The 18682-nt window shown below is 39.4% G+C and overlaps 1 protein-coding gene across 3 annotated transcripts in view; it reads left to right on the top strand.

The window, feature by feature from the left end:
• The window catches only part of DENND1B (DENN domain containing 1B), a 190844-nt gene extending 173784 nt beyond the window's left edge, over positions 1-17060 (top strand). For all 3 annotated transcript variants that reach the window (XM_035123797.3, XM_035123796.3, XM_035123795.3), the window contains 3 exons: positions 12630-12718; positions 14475-14691; positions 15216-17060. In XM_035123797.3, coding sequence (XP_034979688.1) covers positions 12630-12718; positions 14475-14691; positions 15216-15758 — 849 coding nt within the window. In that variant the 3' untranslated portion in view covers positions 15759-17060. The remainder of the gene's footprint in view (positions 1-12629; positions 12719-14474; positions 14692-15215) is intronic.
• Positions 17061-18682: the final 1622 nt, after the last annotated feature.

Raw genomic sequence — 18682 nt, 5'->3', positions numbered from 1 at the left:
TCTAGAGGAGCAGTCCCCTTCTTTGCACCCTCCCTCCAATCAACGCTGTTGGAAGGTAGGTTTAGGGGAAAGGAAATGGAACCAAGGTTGCAAGGGAATTCCTTGGGGAGGGTAACTGCTGAAGAGAAGGCTGGAGATGGTGGATGCCTTGCGGGTAAACATTTGGAATGAGAAAGGTCTCTTTGCACTCTGAAAAGAATGATTCCCTTCAAATCAAGATAGGGACAGTTTGTCCCTCTTTTGTCATGTTTAGTTGCAATCAGTAATGTATGCAAGCGGGTGGAATAGTGCCAAGCCAGAACACTTGAACTCCAGGATCTATTTAAGCAATGGCTTATCTAACTGCAATTGCCAGCATTCATATGCCAGTGTTGGTACTCAGTATGATCTATGCAAGTAGGCAGTCTTGACACAACCTCCAAAAAACTGGGAAGTAAATTATATGGAATACTATTTAAATGTATATAAAATGAGATAAATCATTTATTTAAATTTCCCCAATGTTGAGAAATAGATATTTTGCACTGTTTGGTCATGCACATAGCAATACTGACAATTCCATTTAGGTGACTGCTGACATGCACTTGTATATCAGTTTAGTTGTTCACAAAATTCCTGTGGGATTGCCCTCATAGGATGTACGTGTTGTCTGGCATGTTCCCTAGTCCCCCTACACAGTGTGTTCAAGCATACCCGTACCCATCCACCTCTTGAAGTTGGATATATATGAAGATTAAACCCTACTTCTCACTGATGTTCCCCTTCCGGCTGCAGATTGGAGCTCATCTGACTGAATATTCCATGTAAACATATTTCCTGCACAGAGAAAAATAGCATCTCAGGCGAGAACTCTTCTTCCTGACATCTAATATGCACATATATGAATGGAGCATCCTATCATGCGAGCCCCCCACCTGTCATCTGATGTGGCACAGTCCAGACACAGGTTTACATATCTCAGTGAGAGCTAGGTGTGAAAAAGGTACCTGGGCTCTTTGAGAGCGGGAGTTCTAACCCCAAGTCTCCAAATTTGAGGCATATGCTTTATTACTTTGGTTACTAGTGCCAGAAAACTAGGAAGATGGTTATTTTTCTAAGCAAAATACATACACATGTTTTCAGATTTTAACTTCCATGTTATAAGAATATTGAAAAGTATGCTTGTAGTCAAAGAATATCACTCATGAAATGAAATGTGCTCAGGACACTTTTTTTTAACATTCAAATTTCTAAATTAATATCAACTTCCTCTTTACTAATGCTTTGGGTGCACATTGGTTCACAGAGTTATGATGACAAAAAGTCAATCTCTGCTCTTGACAGTAAGTGCTGCAAATAAAGCTATATATCCAGACCTATGCATCATGCCTTGAGCTTTGATGTAAAACATGCCACAAAATGTTTGTTAAACTTTTAAGGTGCTGACTCTGTTGTAGCTGAAACAACAAGCACAGCTACCCCTCTGAAAATTGTTCATGTTTATACATATTTAGAGATCCCATATGCTACACTAGTCAGAGTATTTTTGTTGACCTGGGAAGTCCTTACAACTCAAGGACTGTAAGCTCCCTTGGTGGACTTTGAGCCTCGGCTCCAAAGTGGAAGGAGATTGCTTCTCAGTTGTTTTGTAAGATAAGATTTGTTGTTCACTTTGCTTGGCTAAACTGTAAATTATAGCAGATGATAATAATGATTAGTAATTAGTAATGATGATGATGATGAATTAGTTGGCATGAATTAATGTTAGCATAATGCTTCTTGCTTTCCCACCATGTGCAGATAAACATTAAATAAGCTTTGTGTTTCTACCCACCTTGAAAATTACTTTATATAAAAGGGTCTTCTTCTTCTTTGGCGATCACTCGTAGCCGAGTAAGATTGTCTTCCATAAACACGGTTTTAACAATGGGTCTGTAAGTGACTGTGGAGGCCAATTCTGGATCCACACGTCCTTCCACAGTGAGGACATTGGTTTCCAGGCAGGAGCTGATCACGGTGTGGTTTTTCCAAGCGTGCCTTCCTCTTAGCATGTTTCTCCCTTGCATCCTGAGATCGAGTTTCTTCAAAGCCCATGACACCTTTGGTAAAGGCTATTCTCCAATTGGAGCGCTCGCAGGCCAGTGTTTCCCAGTTGTCAGTGTTTATACTACATTTTAAAAGATTTGCCTTGAGACAGTCTTTAAACCTCTTTTGTTGACCACCAGCATTACGCTTTCCATTTTAAAGTTCGGAATAGAGTAGTTGCTTTGGAAGACGATCATCAGGCATCCACACAACATGACCAGTCCAATGAAGTTGATGTTGAAGAATCATTGCTTCAACACTGGTGATCTTTGCTTCTTCCAGTACACTGATATTAGTTCGCCTGTCTTCCCAAGTGATGTGTAACCTGGTTTTGTTCATGACTGCTGTGCCATAGGCTGTGCAAGGCAATGGGCACAGATTTTCACATCTGCCATGCTTGCTTGCTTCATAATCTAGACAGGTTAAAGAATTTAGCTGATACTGTATTGTGCAACTATGTTGGAGTTTGGTGTGTGTACAAAGAGAATGCAAGATAGATCATTCATCTTTGGTGTGTATCCATTCATTTCCCAACCCCCTGTCCTGCATAAATCATTTCCCCCATGCCAACATAACAATGTCTATGGCAGCAGAACATAGGAACAAGAGTTGTGCTTAAGAATTGGTGCCGAAATCTTGATCTGGGGTGTGTGTGTGGCAGCAAAAGGGTGTAGGAAGTGATTCAATTGTGTGAGTAGCAATTTTAGACTTACTGCTGAATCCCTTACTCTTCAAATTATTAGAAGTAATTTATGCATATTTGTGTTTTAATTAGGCAAGAAGGCTATATTAAGTTTTAAAGAGATTCATTTTGGGTACATGGTGGTAAACGACTATATCTGTAGCTTCTCAGTGTATGTTCCATATAGACACCAAGTGCATCAATTTTTTTAGCAACCCACTTCTGTAAATATTTAATATATTGACAACTGAGAAAGCAAATAGTACATGTGAAAAAATCTGAACTGCAAATGTATAGTTAACACGTTGAAGCATCATGACAGCTAGTGTGTCATCTTCTACCACAAGTTCAGTATGTTCTGTAAACTGATATGGCAAGATCTGTGTTTTCTTTGTTTTCAATATATAGGTATCTTTTAAATGTAAAAGACATTGGCAATTTGTAGTTTTAATTTGAATTTTTACACAGATCTATTTTTATCCATTTGTTACATTCATGAAAATTAGAAATCTCCTGATATATTGCCCAGTTTGTTCTATCTGCTGTTCCACATTAATTGTTCAGTAATGGAACTAATCTTAATAAATCATAAATGTGTTGCATCATTATTGAGAGCTGCATGCTGGCAGAACACAATTTATTATCTATTTTACATATTTTGTACAAGTTTTGAGAACAGTATATTCTATGTTCTATGCATAAACTAGGTAATTAAAACACCTAAGGCTTCTAGAATTATATTGTTAAATGAATGATTTTTACTATTAGATCCCAAACATTTTTGTCTATGCCAGGTTTTTTAAAAAATCTGTTTTGTACTGTAAGATAAAGCTTAGCAGTCTTTAATTATTACCAATGTGTGTGTCTTAATTACGATTTATTTATACTGTATTTAATTTCAAATGAATGTGGTCTTTGCTGCACTTATCCTAATTTTGGTTTCTGTTCAGCAACCTTTAAAAGAGTGCCAGTGCAAATTTTACAACTACAGATTGCTTATCCTGTGCTACCTTGGGAAATATAATGTGGTCTTTTAAATAAAGATGAGCCCTAAAATATATAATATTTTCTGTTCAATCCTAGCTCTGGGAGGGAGTTTAAAGGTGTTTTCTATTGCTTTCTCCTGAGAGATAAATATTAAACTCGTCATTTGCAAATTTATTTAAAAGGCAGGAATTATTTGGGGCCGAGGAGTTTGACGAATTGGCATTATGAAACAGTATATAAAACCAAAGTCATCTTCCTTCTTGAAGATCACGTTAATGCCATTGTTTCTGACATCATCATTAGTAGCATTGTCATTTTCTAGAGCAGAATATGAATATGCTTTTCTACCCCAACAAATAGTAGTTTGTATGCCAGTCCACTAATTAGTTCAGTTATTTCCTGTTTTTTTGATGAGGTTTAAATAAATGTCAGGGGTACAGCCATGAAGATCTCCCAATTAGGCTTTGCGTTTGTAAAACCCAGCCCCTTTGCTTTTGTGTGAAGATGACAGTTCCAACTGCCGCGTCAGTCTAACAGGGCTCAAGGGAAAGGCTACTTCTCTGCTTTTATTGAAAACAAGGCCAGTTTGCCCATTGAGAATAACCGCATTGGTCACAGTGCAGATCAGTTGTTAACAATGAATATTTACTAATCTCTATCACAGCCAGCATAGACTTCTTCTTCTTTTGCGTTGTCCAATCGGGAAGGCACTTTTAGAAATCCAGGGAATTAAAATGCACCAAAAGGAAACGAGACGGAGAAGTAAATAATTTTCATCGCAAACTATTTTATCTTTAGTAGGCCCTGCACCGTTTGTGTATTAATCCTGCAAGTCGGTGGAGGGGGAGACCCCGAAACGAAACACAAATGAGAAATGCGCAATTGATCTTTGCCTAAGATGTTCTGAAAAGAATTGTTCTATTTCTGTAAGGTGTGTGTGTCAGCCTCCTCATAGCTATTCTGGGCTGTTTGGTTGTGGGTGTGCAGGGGTGGGGGTGGAAGAAGAGAGCGCTTAACTGCACTGCAAGTCAAAATTAACAGATGGATTGCCCTAAGCAAGGGAAAAACCACCACAACAACATCTAGTGAAAGTGGAGGACTGAAGCTTTTTATTGTAAAGCCTTATTAAAACCTTGGCATGTATTTTACTGTTAACTCTTTCGTGCCTTCATGCCTAACTGATAATTCCTGTCTCCTGTATAAATTAGATCGAACATAGCTTTTCTGATAAATATCAGAATAGATCCTAAAAAGGAAAGTGAAAGCAGATTATGATATTTTTCAGCATTCACAATTTGATCGCAGCTACATGTCTTTCTTCCTTCTTTCCTTCCTTCAAAAGCAGGCATCATAAACTATTGAGCTCTTACTTCTACAGATTCTGCTGGTTGGGTTTTTTTTGGGGGGGGAGACATTGTTTAGTGTCCATATATGTCACTTTTCAGCTGAATGGTAAAAATAAATAAATTCTGTTTCCGCAGCATTGCTTAAAAATAGGGATTTCAGACAGAACAAAGGCAAATATACTGGCAGATCTCTTTGCTATCGTGAATTTGATTTTCCTAGTATTCCTCTTCACACAAGCATCTTCTCAGCTGATGGGATAGGCCTTGGTCCATTTAAAATGAAACATTTGAGAGCTTTAAATAGTTACTGGTTTATAAAATATTGTTGCACTGTTGGCAGAGTCCTGTGTAGCAGAGCCATGAGAACATTTTATAATTAATAAGTTAGCAGTGCTTCCTTGTCTCCAATGAAATATATATAAGATTTGTACCTTGAGGCATGTGGTAACTTGTAGCTGCAGTTTAAAAAAAGAAATTTGGGTACAAAGTGTGGATTTTTCAGTAATCCCAACAAGCCCAGCGCATCTCGTATCAATATGCATGTATCAAAAGAGCAAATGAATTACTTCTCCTAAAGATACTGTATTTAAAATACCATGTGCTTTATTGTTGAAACTTTGTTTTAACAAACCAGCAACAAAATAGCAATGAAATGTTTGGATTTTGTTAGCTGGACTTTCTGTTGCATCCTGTCCCAAAGGTTCCGGGGGGTAGATTACAGCATGTGAAATACCATCAGTAATATCAAATAGAATTAACGAAGCCCTGAGAAAAGCACCTCAATATTTGTTGTATGTTGCTTCGTGGAGGGGAGAAAAAAAAACCCGGAGTGACGCAATTGATATTTTGAAGTTTTGTCCTTGAATAAGAAAAACCAAAGGCCATATTAAACGATGCAGTTTCCTAAGTGAATGCATGCCTTCCATGTTGCAGTGTGTGTTCATTTGTAGATTCTGTTTTGCACATGGCAAATCTCCTGCAGGCTGGCATGTTGATCGTTTTCAGAAAGGAGCATGTTGCTATACATCAGGAGACTCCCTTCCACTCTCCACCCCCCCCCCCCCGCCTACCCGCCCGACCAGCAGAGAAATGGCATACTCAATAGTTCGCTGCCCTCCTGTCCTGTCAGTAAGGAGTGGGTAGGGATGGATAAAGTGAGCGAATAAAACTCAATCCTGGCAGGACGAAAATCTCATACTGTGATCTGAAGATTGCATGCAACAAATTCAAAGTCACACTTTCACATAATAATTTCAGAAACTGGAAGAGGAATACCTGTATGTTTTCATTCAGAATTAGATCAGCCGAAAGCTTTGGAGAATCGTATTGTGGTTTATGCCCACGTAACTCCAGTCCTTCCACTGTGTAGTCCTCTGCTGGAAATTCCGCACAATTCTGGGGCAGCATTAAGCCCTATCTGGCAATTTAAGTAATGTGAATAAAATATTATATGTGACAGATGTCATATACAGTAACAGAGAGCAGTATTGAATGTGTGGTTTGGTAGTACGCTTCGTTTTAAAGAGAAGGTTTCCAATGGAAAAATGGTTAATTCAGTCAATTAGGAAAATATTTTGGACAAGAGAAATCATAATCTATATATTCACTTGGTAATGGCAGTTTTTGTTTTAAAAGAGGATCTTTTGTCTTTTGCATGTCAATTATGATCCCTCTGTATTGCAAAACACTCAACATATCTTTTAATTAAAAATGAAAAACCTATACTGCTAAAAATTTACATTGTAGATTACAAGACTGCCCTCTGGTGGTGTAAATGCTTTCACTGTATGGAGACAGTGAATGCTGCATGCTGAGCCATAATTATTTACAGCTGATCACCTTTAAGAAACAAAATATTCTTGTCATAGATTTTTTTAAATAGCAATAGTTCCTTCAGTGTTTCACCTGATAAAATCTTTTGACGCTTATACCAGTCTAGACCTGCCTTCACTGTGACTTCCGCATAAAGCCATTTCCCCACGTTTATCATAGCTGTTTGAGGCACACAAACACAATGTTCTCCTGGGCTTGCCCAACAAGTGTGGGCTTTTGGCCCCTAATCGTCTGAATGTGCTGTGAAAACCCAAATGGAACAATAAATGGCAATGGCGCATTTCCTGAGCACTTTTGCATGTTCCACCCCCTTAATTCACTTTTCTACGTTTAACAGGCTTAATATGCAATGTGTTCTTCCCACTAAAAACAAAGCCTGCACCAACACAGCTTTCTCTGTTTTGATCAGCCTTTTCTCCTCAGACTAGCTTAAGCAGACCTATAAACATGAAATGTAAGGGTTCGGCCAGATTCGTGGTGTTTTATGGTGAACACAAATTCCTGAAAGTTAGTGGAGGCTGGCTAAATGCAACCAAAGTCCATTTTCTCCAGGATCCTGCTTCTAACTGTTGCCAGCCAGATGATCTGGGAAACACACAAGTTTGAGATCTTGAATATCGCTATATCACAACATTTCCTATGATTATGGAAATGGAGACACTAAGCATTTAAAAATATACTGAATTGCATAGAATCAGTTCCATAGAATTGATTATTGAAATAATAATAATAATAATAATAATAATAATAATAATAATAATAATAATAATAATAATTAACAGGTCCAATAAAAAGTGGCATTTCATCTGTTCTGCATCTCTTGATTATTATTATTTAACTGACAATGTTCAGAGATAGTTTGTATCCATGATTTTTCTGTATGTTGGCATACAACATGGCTATTTATTATGGCTGTGTTTCTGCCATTCACAGCTACTAGTTTTAATTTTTGTAAAATCTCACAAATGAACTTGTGAAGTACATCTCTTCATTTTGGCCTATTTTTATTTCTTTTCTTTTTTTCAAATTTAATTCCCTTCCAGGACACTTTTCCATACAGCTCCAAAGGAAAATTGCTAGTTGTTCAGTGTGAAGGTACCAGTAAGGCATTAGTAAACACACTGTTTTATTATACAGATATCACCAGCAACACCTAGTGGATTCTGCAGCCCTTTTCCTTCCCTTGTTATATTACAGCAATAGATTCATCCTTGAATACCAAATGTAACCACGGGTGTTTCTTGTATCATGACGTTCTTGGTCTTGGCCTTCTTTTTTGGCAGTGTGCCCACTATTTTGAAACACACCACAAGAATTTGTGATTCACTCTGGGTCTCCACAGTATGGGAAAAGGCACCTTTGCACAATGCACATTTTTTAAAAAAACAACAACTGTGGGTAGTTCATATCCTTTCTCTCTTCAAGGGTAACAACAGTTGAAAATAAAACTCACAACAAAATCCTCAGTTAAATTAAAATTTAACCCCAGCTCTTGAATAGGAGCCCAAGGGGTTTTTTGTTTTTTGTTTTTTTACAGTTTTTCTCAGACATCTGCTGCCTTCTGGGTGGGGTGGGGGGAGAGCTTCATAATCATAGGACAGCCACATAGGACACCTATCTGCTCGCCTTTGCTGTTCTAACGTAACATAAAAATAGTCCTAAAGTTTTAATAAGGTTTCTATGAAAGGCGTTTCATAGGGATGGGGAAAAAACTCATCCTGGTTAAATGGAACAAGCAAGAACATGGCTGTTTTTCAGCACAAAGATAAGAAATTGCACTGATACAGCATTCATTTTACAAAGGGGAAGAACGGTATTTCCATAAACAGAAATCACACCAAAAAATGTAAGTTGGTTTCTAACTTCGTGCAAGTGCTCTCTAAATTAAACCTTTATAAACTTCCCTAGAACTTGAAACCAGTTCTGTTTCCCCCCCTTCTGTTTTAGCAAATGGAAGAGGTCTGGTAGGTTATTAGAATACTGATCAGAAAAGAAGTCCCCCACTCTCAACCCCCCCCCCCAAAAAAACGTGCACAGTGGAAAATACAGAAAAGACAGAAATTAAAATCTTAAGTAACTGTGAACAGCAGGGGGACATCAGTAAAGGAAAGTTATCCTAAATGACTTTGACAGTTTTTGCAGGTGTGCATTCTATGCTGCTTCATCTAGTAGAGCTTTGAAAAGGATTTACTGCTCTCCTTTTGGGATTTATTAAGGGTTTCTTTTCTCTCCCCCCCCTCCCCCCTTTTCTTTACACTGGTGTTTCTTGCCATTTTATAAGCAGGTTGTTTTGCAAGTTATTTGCCACTGGTACCTATTGGGTACTGTCCGTTACTTCACAGACGATGAGTGAGAGAAATGTTCTCTCCTCCCCCATCTACACACTTCAACCCACGAACTCGGGGCACTGAAAACAGAGCGGATCCAACAGAGTTTACTTGGTTTCATTTCACTTTTATTATTGTTAAAAAGCACCTCAGGTTTTCTGTGCGCCTTTGACTGCCCCCTTGAAAGTTTGCCTATTTTTCACCTGAATTCTGGATTGTGGAAGAAAGTGTGCAAAAAAAAGCCTAAAGGGGGATTTTAAGGGTTCAGGGAACTGTGTAGTTACTCACCTGCCCCCTAACAAGGCACAGCTCAAGGAGGTTCCCAAACCTTGAAAGTGAAAGAACTGCAATGCCCCTGAGCTAGCTGGACTGACCTCAAAGGAAATCCCTGACCAGCTGAGCCAAAGATTTTCCCTCCCCAGCTTATGTGACTGGTAACAGTCCGGTCACAACACTGACCGTGCTCTGCCTGTAGTCACAGGGGCTAGGAGTGCTTTGGAGGAGAACAGAAAGGTTGCTCCTAACTTTTAGCTCAATCTTGAAAGAGTCCTGCAAACTCAGGAAAATTCCAGTAAACAAGTGCTCAAGTCTGCAAATGAGAGTTGGACTAGAACATACAAGAACTAGTCTCATAGTGAAATGTAAAAAGTCTCTTATCAGTTTCACTCCCAACCCCTATGTGTAAGACTCAGAGCATCCTTTACCAAACTTATTTGGTGCACCAGCGATTACCATTTCCAGTAGGGATGCGGGTGGCGCTGTGGTCTAAATCACTGAGCCTCTTGGGCCTGCCAATCAGAAGGTCGGCGGTTTGAATCCCCACAATGGGGTGAGCTCCTGTTGCTTTGTCCCAGCTCCTGCAAACCTAGCAGTTTGAAAGCATGCAAGTGCAAGTAGATAAATAGGTACCTCTGTGTCGGGAAGGTAAATGGCATTTCCGTGCGTTCTGGTTTCTGTCACGGTGTCCCATTGTGCCAGATGTGGTTTAGTCATGCTGGCTGCATGACCCGGAAAGCTGTCTGTGGACAAACGCCGGCTCCCTCGTCCTGAAAGCGAGATGAGTGCCACAACCCCATAGTCGCCTTCGACTAGACTTAACCATCCAGGGGTCCTTTACCTTTACCATTTCCAGACAAGAGGAGCCTTACCACAATAGTCTGTATATTGGTAATTTCATGATCGGACTACTGTGTAATTTGCTGTATGTAGGGCTCTCTTGACCCTTTTTTGGGAAGCTGCAGCTGGCTGCCTACTGGCTAATGAGCCAAGTTCATGGTTTTGCTGTTGACATTTAAAGCCCTGGAGAACATGGGGCCAGTTTGTGTGGCATGCCACCTCCCCTGGTACTGACGAGGTTGATCTTCCATGATTAGCAGATGGTCACTTTGTGACAAGGTGGAAGCAGCCTTCTGGGTGACAGCACCCTCTGCATTGGCCTTCCTCAGGTAATTCACAAGGCTGAGACACTATTAGCTTTAAATGCCTCTTTAAAATTCAGCATTCTCTGAATTTTTATTTTATGTACTGCTCTGTTTTACTTGTGACTTACTGTTGTTGTTTTATCTCTAGTTTTTAGGAAATTTTTATTTAATATTGTTGTGTTTTTATGTAAACAGCATCATTATATTTAAATGTTTTATAAATAAAAAATGGTATAGAAAGAAAGAAAATAATAAATGATAAGCCCTGGGTTGTCGTAGAGAAGGCACTCCCATCTCCCTTTTACTGTATTTAAAGGGGGAACAGTGGTGACCTTTCTCATAGGACTGTTTCAAAAATTAGCAGGATAAAGATTGTAAAACAAGTTTTCTCATTAGAAGAGCTTTTAAGGGACAGGTGATAATATTAAACCTTTAGAAGGTTTGGAGGCAGTGACATTTCTCCCCTAATTTTATGCAAGGATTGTTCTGTATATAGCTATCTCTTTAAATAAAAACACACACAACTAAATGTCAGCATCTTTATAGCATATATCTAGGTATAAGGGAAAACAGAAAGGTGGCCCCACCCTTCTACAATTAGAATTGAGAAAGTACCTATTAATTTTTATTTTCCCATTGGAATATGATCTGCCCCATCTTAATACAAAATGTTGGCAGAACCACAGTTTTCTGTGGACCTTTTTGAGGAAATGAAGATGAGTGTAACAGTACCAGTGGAATTTTGCCAATTTTAATTGGAGAATTCATTTTTCATTCCCCAAAGGCATCCTTTCCTTTCCTTTTCCTTTCCTTTTAACCCTGCCATATTTACAAACTGAATATTCATTGTTTTCAGAAGCTATTCTGTGGACCTTCACAGTAATCCCATGAGGTTTTATTCTGCTGTAAAAAAACAAAAAACAAAACCCATCCGTGTTTTCTTTAAAAGAAGAATACTACCATCTTATCTTTATATTAGATAAGCTCAGGAGTATGGGGCAAGAATGAAATAACACAAATTCATGCTGTATCCCATCTGTAGGATTTATTTTTAAAATAATAAAGAGGCAGGATGGAAATTATTTAATAAATATTGGAATCTGTAGAGCTGCCTAAGACCCCAGCAGAGACTTCATTTGTGTATGAGAGTAGATATGTGTTTATTGGCACTCAAATGTCCAAGTACCTTGTGACATTACGTTTGAGTCATGTTCCTCTTGTACCCTGCCATTCTGTAATATGTCTTGGCTCTCCCCTTATTTTTTATTCAACCTGTTAATGCTTCTCCATGGTAGCACACTTACCTTTTACATTTGTTAAGTGAGGACTAATAATGATGATGATGATGATGATGATGATGATGATGATGATGGCTGCCATATCCAAAAGCTTAAATGTATTGTTTATTTTTAGCTATGTCTTTATATTTCTGATGGTGACTTCTTCAATAGTAATATATTAATTTCTATTTTGTACATGTCTTCAGTGCTAGTCTAGAAATTTCTGCTGCACTTTAGCTAGTGTATTTTTATTTGTTTTTAGCTTTGATTTCATTTCTGCTTCAGGTTTAATATGTCATTCTGAATTGAGAGAGAGAGAGAGAGAGAGAGAGAGAGAGAGAGAGAGAGAGAGAGAGAGAGAGAGAGAGAGAGAGAGAGAGAGTTTACTGGTAACTTTATATATATGAACTATATATATATATGAACAAAATAGTTCGTGCTTCATTTGTGATTCCAACCTAAAACAAACTGTGCTCTGTCCATGGCCTGTCAATTCACCCTTAATTTTTCATCTGAACGGCTTTGGATAAGCAGTGAATCCATTTGAATACTTCACATATGACTATAACTGATTCTGTGGACACTTCAATTGAAATTATTAGGCAGTATTGCTTATGAATACTTCTGTCCCTCAGCAGCCTATGTGAAAATCAGCAAGAAGCTCTGAAGTGTAACTTTTGCCTTTGCAGACACGGTTTGGGCATCTCCATGCCAATACATTTAACCATGATCCTGCCTTGGACGGTGATGCGGACGATGAGATGGATGGAGGAAGCAAGTAAGACGAGTTGTTAAGAAGCTCAGCTTGCATTCAGTTCTTCATCAGAGCAGCTTTAAATGCAGGATGAATGTTCCATTTTGCTGTGTGGAGAGAGTTCTGAGCTGCTGCTAAACTCTGAATATAACCCTGGTGGTGTGGGGAGACATGGGTCGGAAACGCACCCAAGATATTAAGATATTACTAAACAGCATTCAAAAGCATGTGTAGGAGAGAAGAAGCAGTATCTTGATCCAGGGAAGAGCAGAAGCAAAGGTTAGAGGCAGGCATGCAGGACATTGCTCCACCAGCCTCAGCCAACCCCCACCTGCCTGCCTTCTTACTTGCCACCAGCCATGGGATGTCACTGACTCTGGCTTCACTTCCTGTTGGACTCCCTGCCTCCCAATGTACCATTCCCAATGGGTGCCAGCCACCACTGGAAAGGGGATTACAGGGAACCCCTCAAGTAGGAATTCCAAACCTGTGCTCTAAGCCACCCTAGTCCATCATGACTCAACTGGTAATGTGCTACAAAAATGGATTGATTGGTGCCTTTAAGTACCCACCCAGAAGAGAGGCTTTCTACTGCGCCTTTGCACAGTTTCATACTCTCTGCTGGTTTCATTCAAAGCAGTCTCTGCATTCGAGTATAATTAGATTATGCAGGGTAGAATCCAATACACACTGGGAATAAATCCATTGAATTCATTGGAGCTTGTTTCTGAGTAGTTGTGTCTGAAATTGCACTGCCAGTTGTTCCTGATGCAGAAATGTAGCAGAGTTTTTCACCCTTAGAGGAGACTGTCCATTGTGTCTCTGCACGAGTCACTGCTTGCCTCTTCACAATTTCAAGGACAGATCAGCAACTTGTAAAGCAACTTACATGATACAGACTCTTCTGAGAGCCAGTACTTCTTACTTGCTGTACTAAAAACTAGTCTTTTCATCTATAATAGTGCAATGTACAAAATCGACAAAGAAGTGTGCCTTAGCTGTACATACATACATAATTTTATTTGTGTGCAGCCTTTCTACTATTGAAACCATGTTCAACATGAAAAAATACATAACCACAACATACCGAAAGCGTTGTTGTTGTTGTTTAGTCGTTTAGTTGTGTCCGACTCTTTGTGACCAAACAATAAATATAACATGAAAAAATACAAAACCAAACCGAGCAATTCCCACATAAATCACAACAAAATCTAAAATAAAGATAGAAACAAACCAACAACCCAGAAACAACACCCTAGCTCAATTGTGTGCTCAGCGCTCAGCTTTTGTTGTTGGAGTCAGTCTGGGCTGTGCTCTCCCAGGCCACCTGAAAAAAAGGCAAACATAAAGTTTTGAAAGAGGTGAGTCTGAGTCTATCCTTTTGCAAAGTTAGATTTTCACACACCAAAAGTATATGCATCAAGGCATTGTCAGAATGCATTATAGGTGTACATTTTTTTTTTGCCTGCAGCAATAAACCATTTCCCAGCCTGCCATTTGAAGCAAAGGACATGGAGGGCCATTCACACACACACACACATTACATTTTAAATACACACTAAAAAGTTATTTATTATATCTGAATAGGCTACAAGATAAAATGGTTTAAAAGAATGCTATGCTGAATCCTTTTTGGTTTCTTATGATGAATACAAAGGGTTCAGAAGTTACTTGTTTTATTGAAATTTATCTTTATAATAATTCTCCTGTAAAAAGCTCATTCATTTTCAGATTCATTGTTGCGGTCATAGCTATGAAGTGGTTTTCTGTTTTTCTTTAGATTGTCTTCTGAAGATAGTGAGGAAACATCTTGTTGTTTGTACGACAGTGATGACTCTGGGGAAATGGCCAAAACATCTGTTCCTCCTGGGGAAATGGACTTGCTGGGAGAGATTTTGGATAGTCTGAGTACACACAGTTCTGATCAAGGGAAGCTCTCAGGAGCAAAAAGCCTGGACTTCTTTCGATCAATGGATGATATTGATTACAAGGCAACGGTTAGTTATCCCACCCCTTGCGTTTCCAGTGTTAAAACTTCTTTGCATCCACATAATCTTCTGTTGGTGATAGGTGCTGCCTGGATGTCAGGGTGTTTTAGGGTCTCTCATACATCCTAATGCTTCTGTGATAACCAGGTATTGCTCCGCAATGTCTGACTGTGGTGTAAAAGTGATGTGTACCCCTGACATCTAAAGCAGAGAAAGTGTGCTTTGGCTGCACAACACATTGAGAAACACTTCTTTTTACCTTGAAATGGAGTTATCTTGGTTTCAATTTAGCTGCTTAATGTTGGAAGGAGAAGAGGAATTTAAATTTGAATCCTATTAAGAGGTCGTTAGCAAAAGATAAATTGTGATTCAGTTTAGCACATCATCAGCACAATGAAGAACAAGTAGTTCAGTCATTTTTTTAAAAAAAATAGTTTAATATTTACACCCCACTTTTCTGTAAAAACAAAGTGGCTGTTTTGGAGACCCCAGTGTCAAGAATCCTCATGTGTTGCCTGTTCTTCTTATTTCAGAATAAATCCAACACGCCAAGTGAGAGCAACCTGGCTCTGCTTTGCAGCGGTCGAACGTCTGACGCAGCTGACTGGAATCTTGGGCAAGATGACAGCATCCTCAGTGGGAAGCAGCTTCCCCCGTCTCCAAGGAAACGTGTTCCTTCGACTGGATACAGAGAAAATATCTTTGTGCCAAAAACAGGAAGTCCCACCCATACCCCTAGTGCCGATGATGTGAACTTCCTCAAAACTCATGCAGAATCTCGAAGCCCATCTCAAGAAACTATGCAGTTGTGTTCTCCAGGAGTCTTTCAAGCAAAAAAGACTAAGTGGAGCGAAACACTAAGCAGTACCTCAGCAGATGAGATACCACCAAACTTGAGCCAAAATCCATCCTCTCAGGTTCCTTGGGAGAGAGAAGCCAGAACAGGAAACGAAATCCTAGAAGAGGGTGGTCTTCTTCACGAAGTGGTGTCTTTGTGTAAAATGACTTCTGCATTCAACCATGGTTTAAACATTTCAGGGGACAGGTTTTCCAGTAGCAGCGGGAATAAAGCGTAATTTTTTAAAAACAAACAAACAATTTGAGTGGAGAAATAACGCTCCTGACAAAAGACTTAAGGAAGACAACTCAGGATTCCATATCGCATAGCAAACCAAAACATCACACAGGAAACGACAAACCTTCCATTTTGCTAACCTTAATTGTGGTTTGCCTTACACGCCCACTTTCTCCCTCTTGCTTTGAGCATATCTTTGGAACACATTTCTTTGCTGCATAATTTCACAGCTTGGGCCTGGATTGGGGTGGGTGGGGCCATAGCTGGGTGTCAGAGGACATGCTCTGCCTGCCGAGCGGCCCATGTTCAACCCCTGACATGTCCAGGTAGGTCTAAGAAATGTCTGAAACCCCAGAAAGCTGTTTTCCATCAGTCTGGACCACAGGTGGGGAACCTGTGACCTCGGGCACATTTCATGTGGGTGGGTGAGCCTGGAGGGAAGAGAAGGGTGCTTTGCCCACTGCCAAAATGCACCCTCCCCTATAGATTACTCACAAGGGAATGTGGTGGTCCTTGGAAGTATTTAGGGGCCGCCATCTTGGTGTAGACAGCACTGAGCTAGATGGACCCATAGTTTGGCTCAGTATAAGGCAGCTTCTTGTTCAGCTACTGCATTCTCAAGTCAAGGTAATAGCTTGACTCCATATTTAAGCTTCAGCTGGTATTTGGCACCTGCTAGTTTTTACCATCTCCCCCTTTCCCTTTCCAGAAAGTAACATATCTTCCCGGGTAGGCGTTGACTTTTATCTTGCCGAGCACAAAGTGAACAAATGCAACGTTGTTCGTCTGGAACTTAAGTCCTGTCAATCCATGATCCAATTGCCTTAAAGTTTTAGGGACTCGCTTAAATATTGTACAGGATGAAATGCAAATTGTTGGAAAAGAGATGCCATGATTTCACAGCAGTGAAGCGCATGAACAAAGGGAAATATGGGTCGTTTCCAAACCACAGGAACTCATACGACCAACGGGGGTCACTCATGTGACCCTGTGTTATGTAGCAATGTAGTTACCACATGAGAGCCTGGTTCAAATGGGAGCCTCTCCCACATGTTTGTCTTCCTTGGTGAGAACTGTTTTCACCTAGTCAAGCAATAGCCATCAGTGAGAGGAAAGGTCTCTTGATGTATTTATCACCATATGAATTAACTGTTAATGGTTTGTCTGAATTTACCCCAAAATTGGGTCCTTTACCGAGTAGGCACTGTGGCTCTGTCTTCCAAATCCTGAAAAAATGGTACTGTGTGTTTTTAATCTTTTTTTGAAGTGCTGAAATACAATGTGAAGTTTACAACTTTTAAAAGGTTTTACTCACTGTCATCATTCTTGCATCTTCAGTTTTCTCAAAAGGAAAAAGCTTGAGCAGAACAGGTAGATTTTTATTGGCATAGAATTTCCACTGTTTTAATATTTCTGTGTTACAATTGATCTGCCCTACTGGGGTTCATGCCAATTTAACCTTCAGAGGTAGTGTTTTAAAGTGATGTTTAGGACTTGGATCATTATTAGATGTGCCCCTTGAACAAATTCTAATGTTTTCTTTTTTAAAACAAAAATTATATCAGCAGCTGAAAAATAATAATAATAATAATATAAAGTAATTTGACAGTGTGAATCTGGAAATCTCTTTCCAGGGCTAAGCAAAGGAATGAAGGGCCACACACAGTTTCTGAAGCTTAATCATAACCTTTAAAAAGATGCATCGAAAACAATGTCCCTGCCATCCAGTGGCTCAAGATTGGCCTGCTATGGGGTGCACCACAATGCTCATAAATGGCAACTTTTAAAAGTTGTCTTCCGAAAAGTCTTCTCTTAAAAGCAAACCTTTGGTGCGTAACATCAGTGTCCAAAGGTGCCTTTCAAATGAAACATTTTGAATGGAATGTTTTGTTAAACCATTTGGAAGTGGTATTCCACATAGTTATAAAGTGGGTAGTAAACTTTTAGGCACTATACAAGTAACAATTTAGTGTGAGAGCCCATGGTAGTGTCCTTTTTCCAGGACCTATCTGCTTAGATAGAAGGACCTATTTCCCCTGTGTTTGTGCTGTTCTCTCCTTCCCCCTCCCGATGTCTGTGTTTGTCCTTTCAATTGTCACTGGTGGTGGTCTAGATTGCTTGAGTCAAGAGAGTAGTGATTAGGTGAGGGTATATTTATGTCTCTGTGTACACGTGTGGATGGAAGTGCATGTTCCATAGCCCAGCTTCCAATTCTTCACGAGAAGAAAAACTCTATGCATATGGAAACTTCCTATTACAGCCATAACGGGTTTCTTTCAGTAAACGAGAGTGACAAAATCCTGCATGGATGGTTTCTGAATCATAGGGGGTGGGAGGCTGGAGGAGAGAAAGCTAAGAAATGTCTGGCAAAACATGCAGGTTTTCAGTGACTCACATTGTCAGTGAATGTGTTTAGAGTTGCCACGCTAATGTAAAATACCATTTTATGTAATTCTTACAGTAACATGAGTAATGTGTAGTCCTGTTGATGAACCTTTGAAATGCACCTTTATTTTGACCCCACTTAAACTGCAACTTATGTAGATATGCTAGAACTATTAGCATTCACGCGTCGTTTATCACTGATAAGATTTTTAGAAGGCTAATAGTTGTGCCTTACATTTTTGCCCTGAATAGTTGCCAGTTAGCTTTCTTACTGTCAAAAGAACATTAGAGTTGCCAAATGAATCAATTCATCAAATATTTACTCAGTGTCTCCCCTGTTCTCCACTGATTATGATGTAAAATTCTCAATCACTTGCATCTGTAGCATTTCGATGTTTACTATAGTGTCATAGGAAAACAAATCGTTCAATTTCTGCTTCATTGTCACCTTTCCCCCACCATATTCAATGTTCGTAGGAACTTATAAAATAAAAATAAAATAGAAAAATTCCTTCCAGTAGCATCTTAGAGACCAACTAA

The sequence above is a fragment of the Zootoca vivipara genome, chromosome 7 (genome assembly GCF_965207765.1).
Source record: "Zootoca vivipara chromosome 7, rZooViv2.hap1.1, whole genome shotgun sequence".
Lineage (NCBI taxonomy): Eukaryota > Metazoa > Chordata > Lepidosauria > Squamata > Lacertidae > Zootoca > Zootoca vivipara.
The sequence above is the reverse complement of the archived record's forward strand: the minus strand, read 5'-3'. Positions and strand labels throughout refer to the sequence as shown.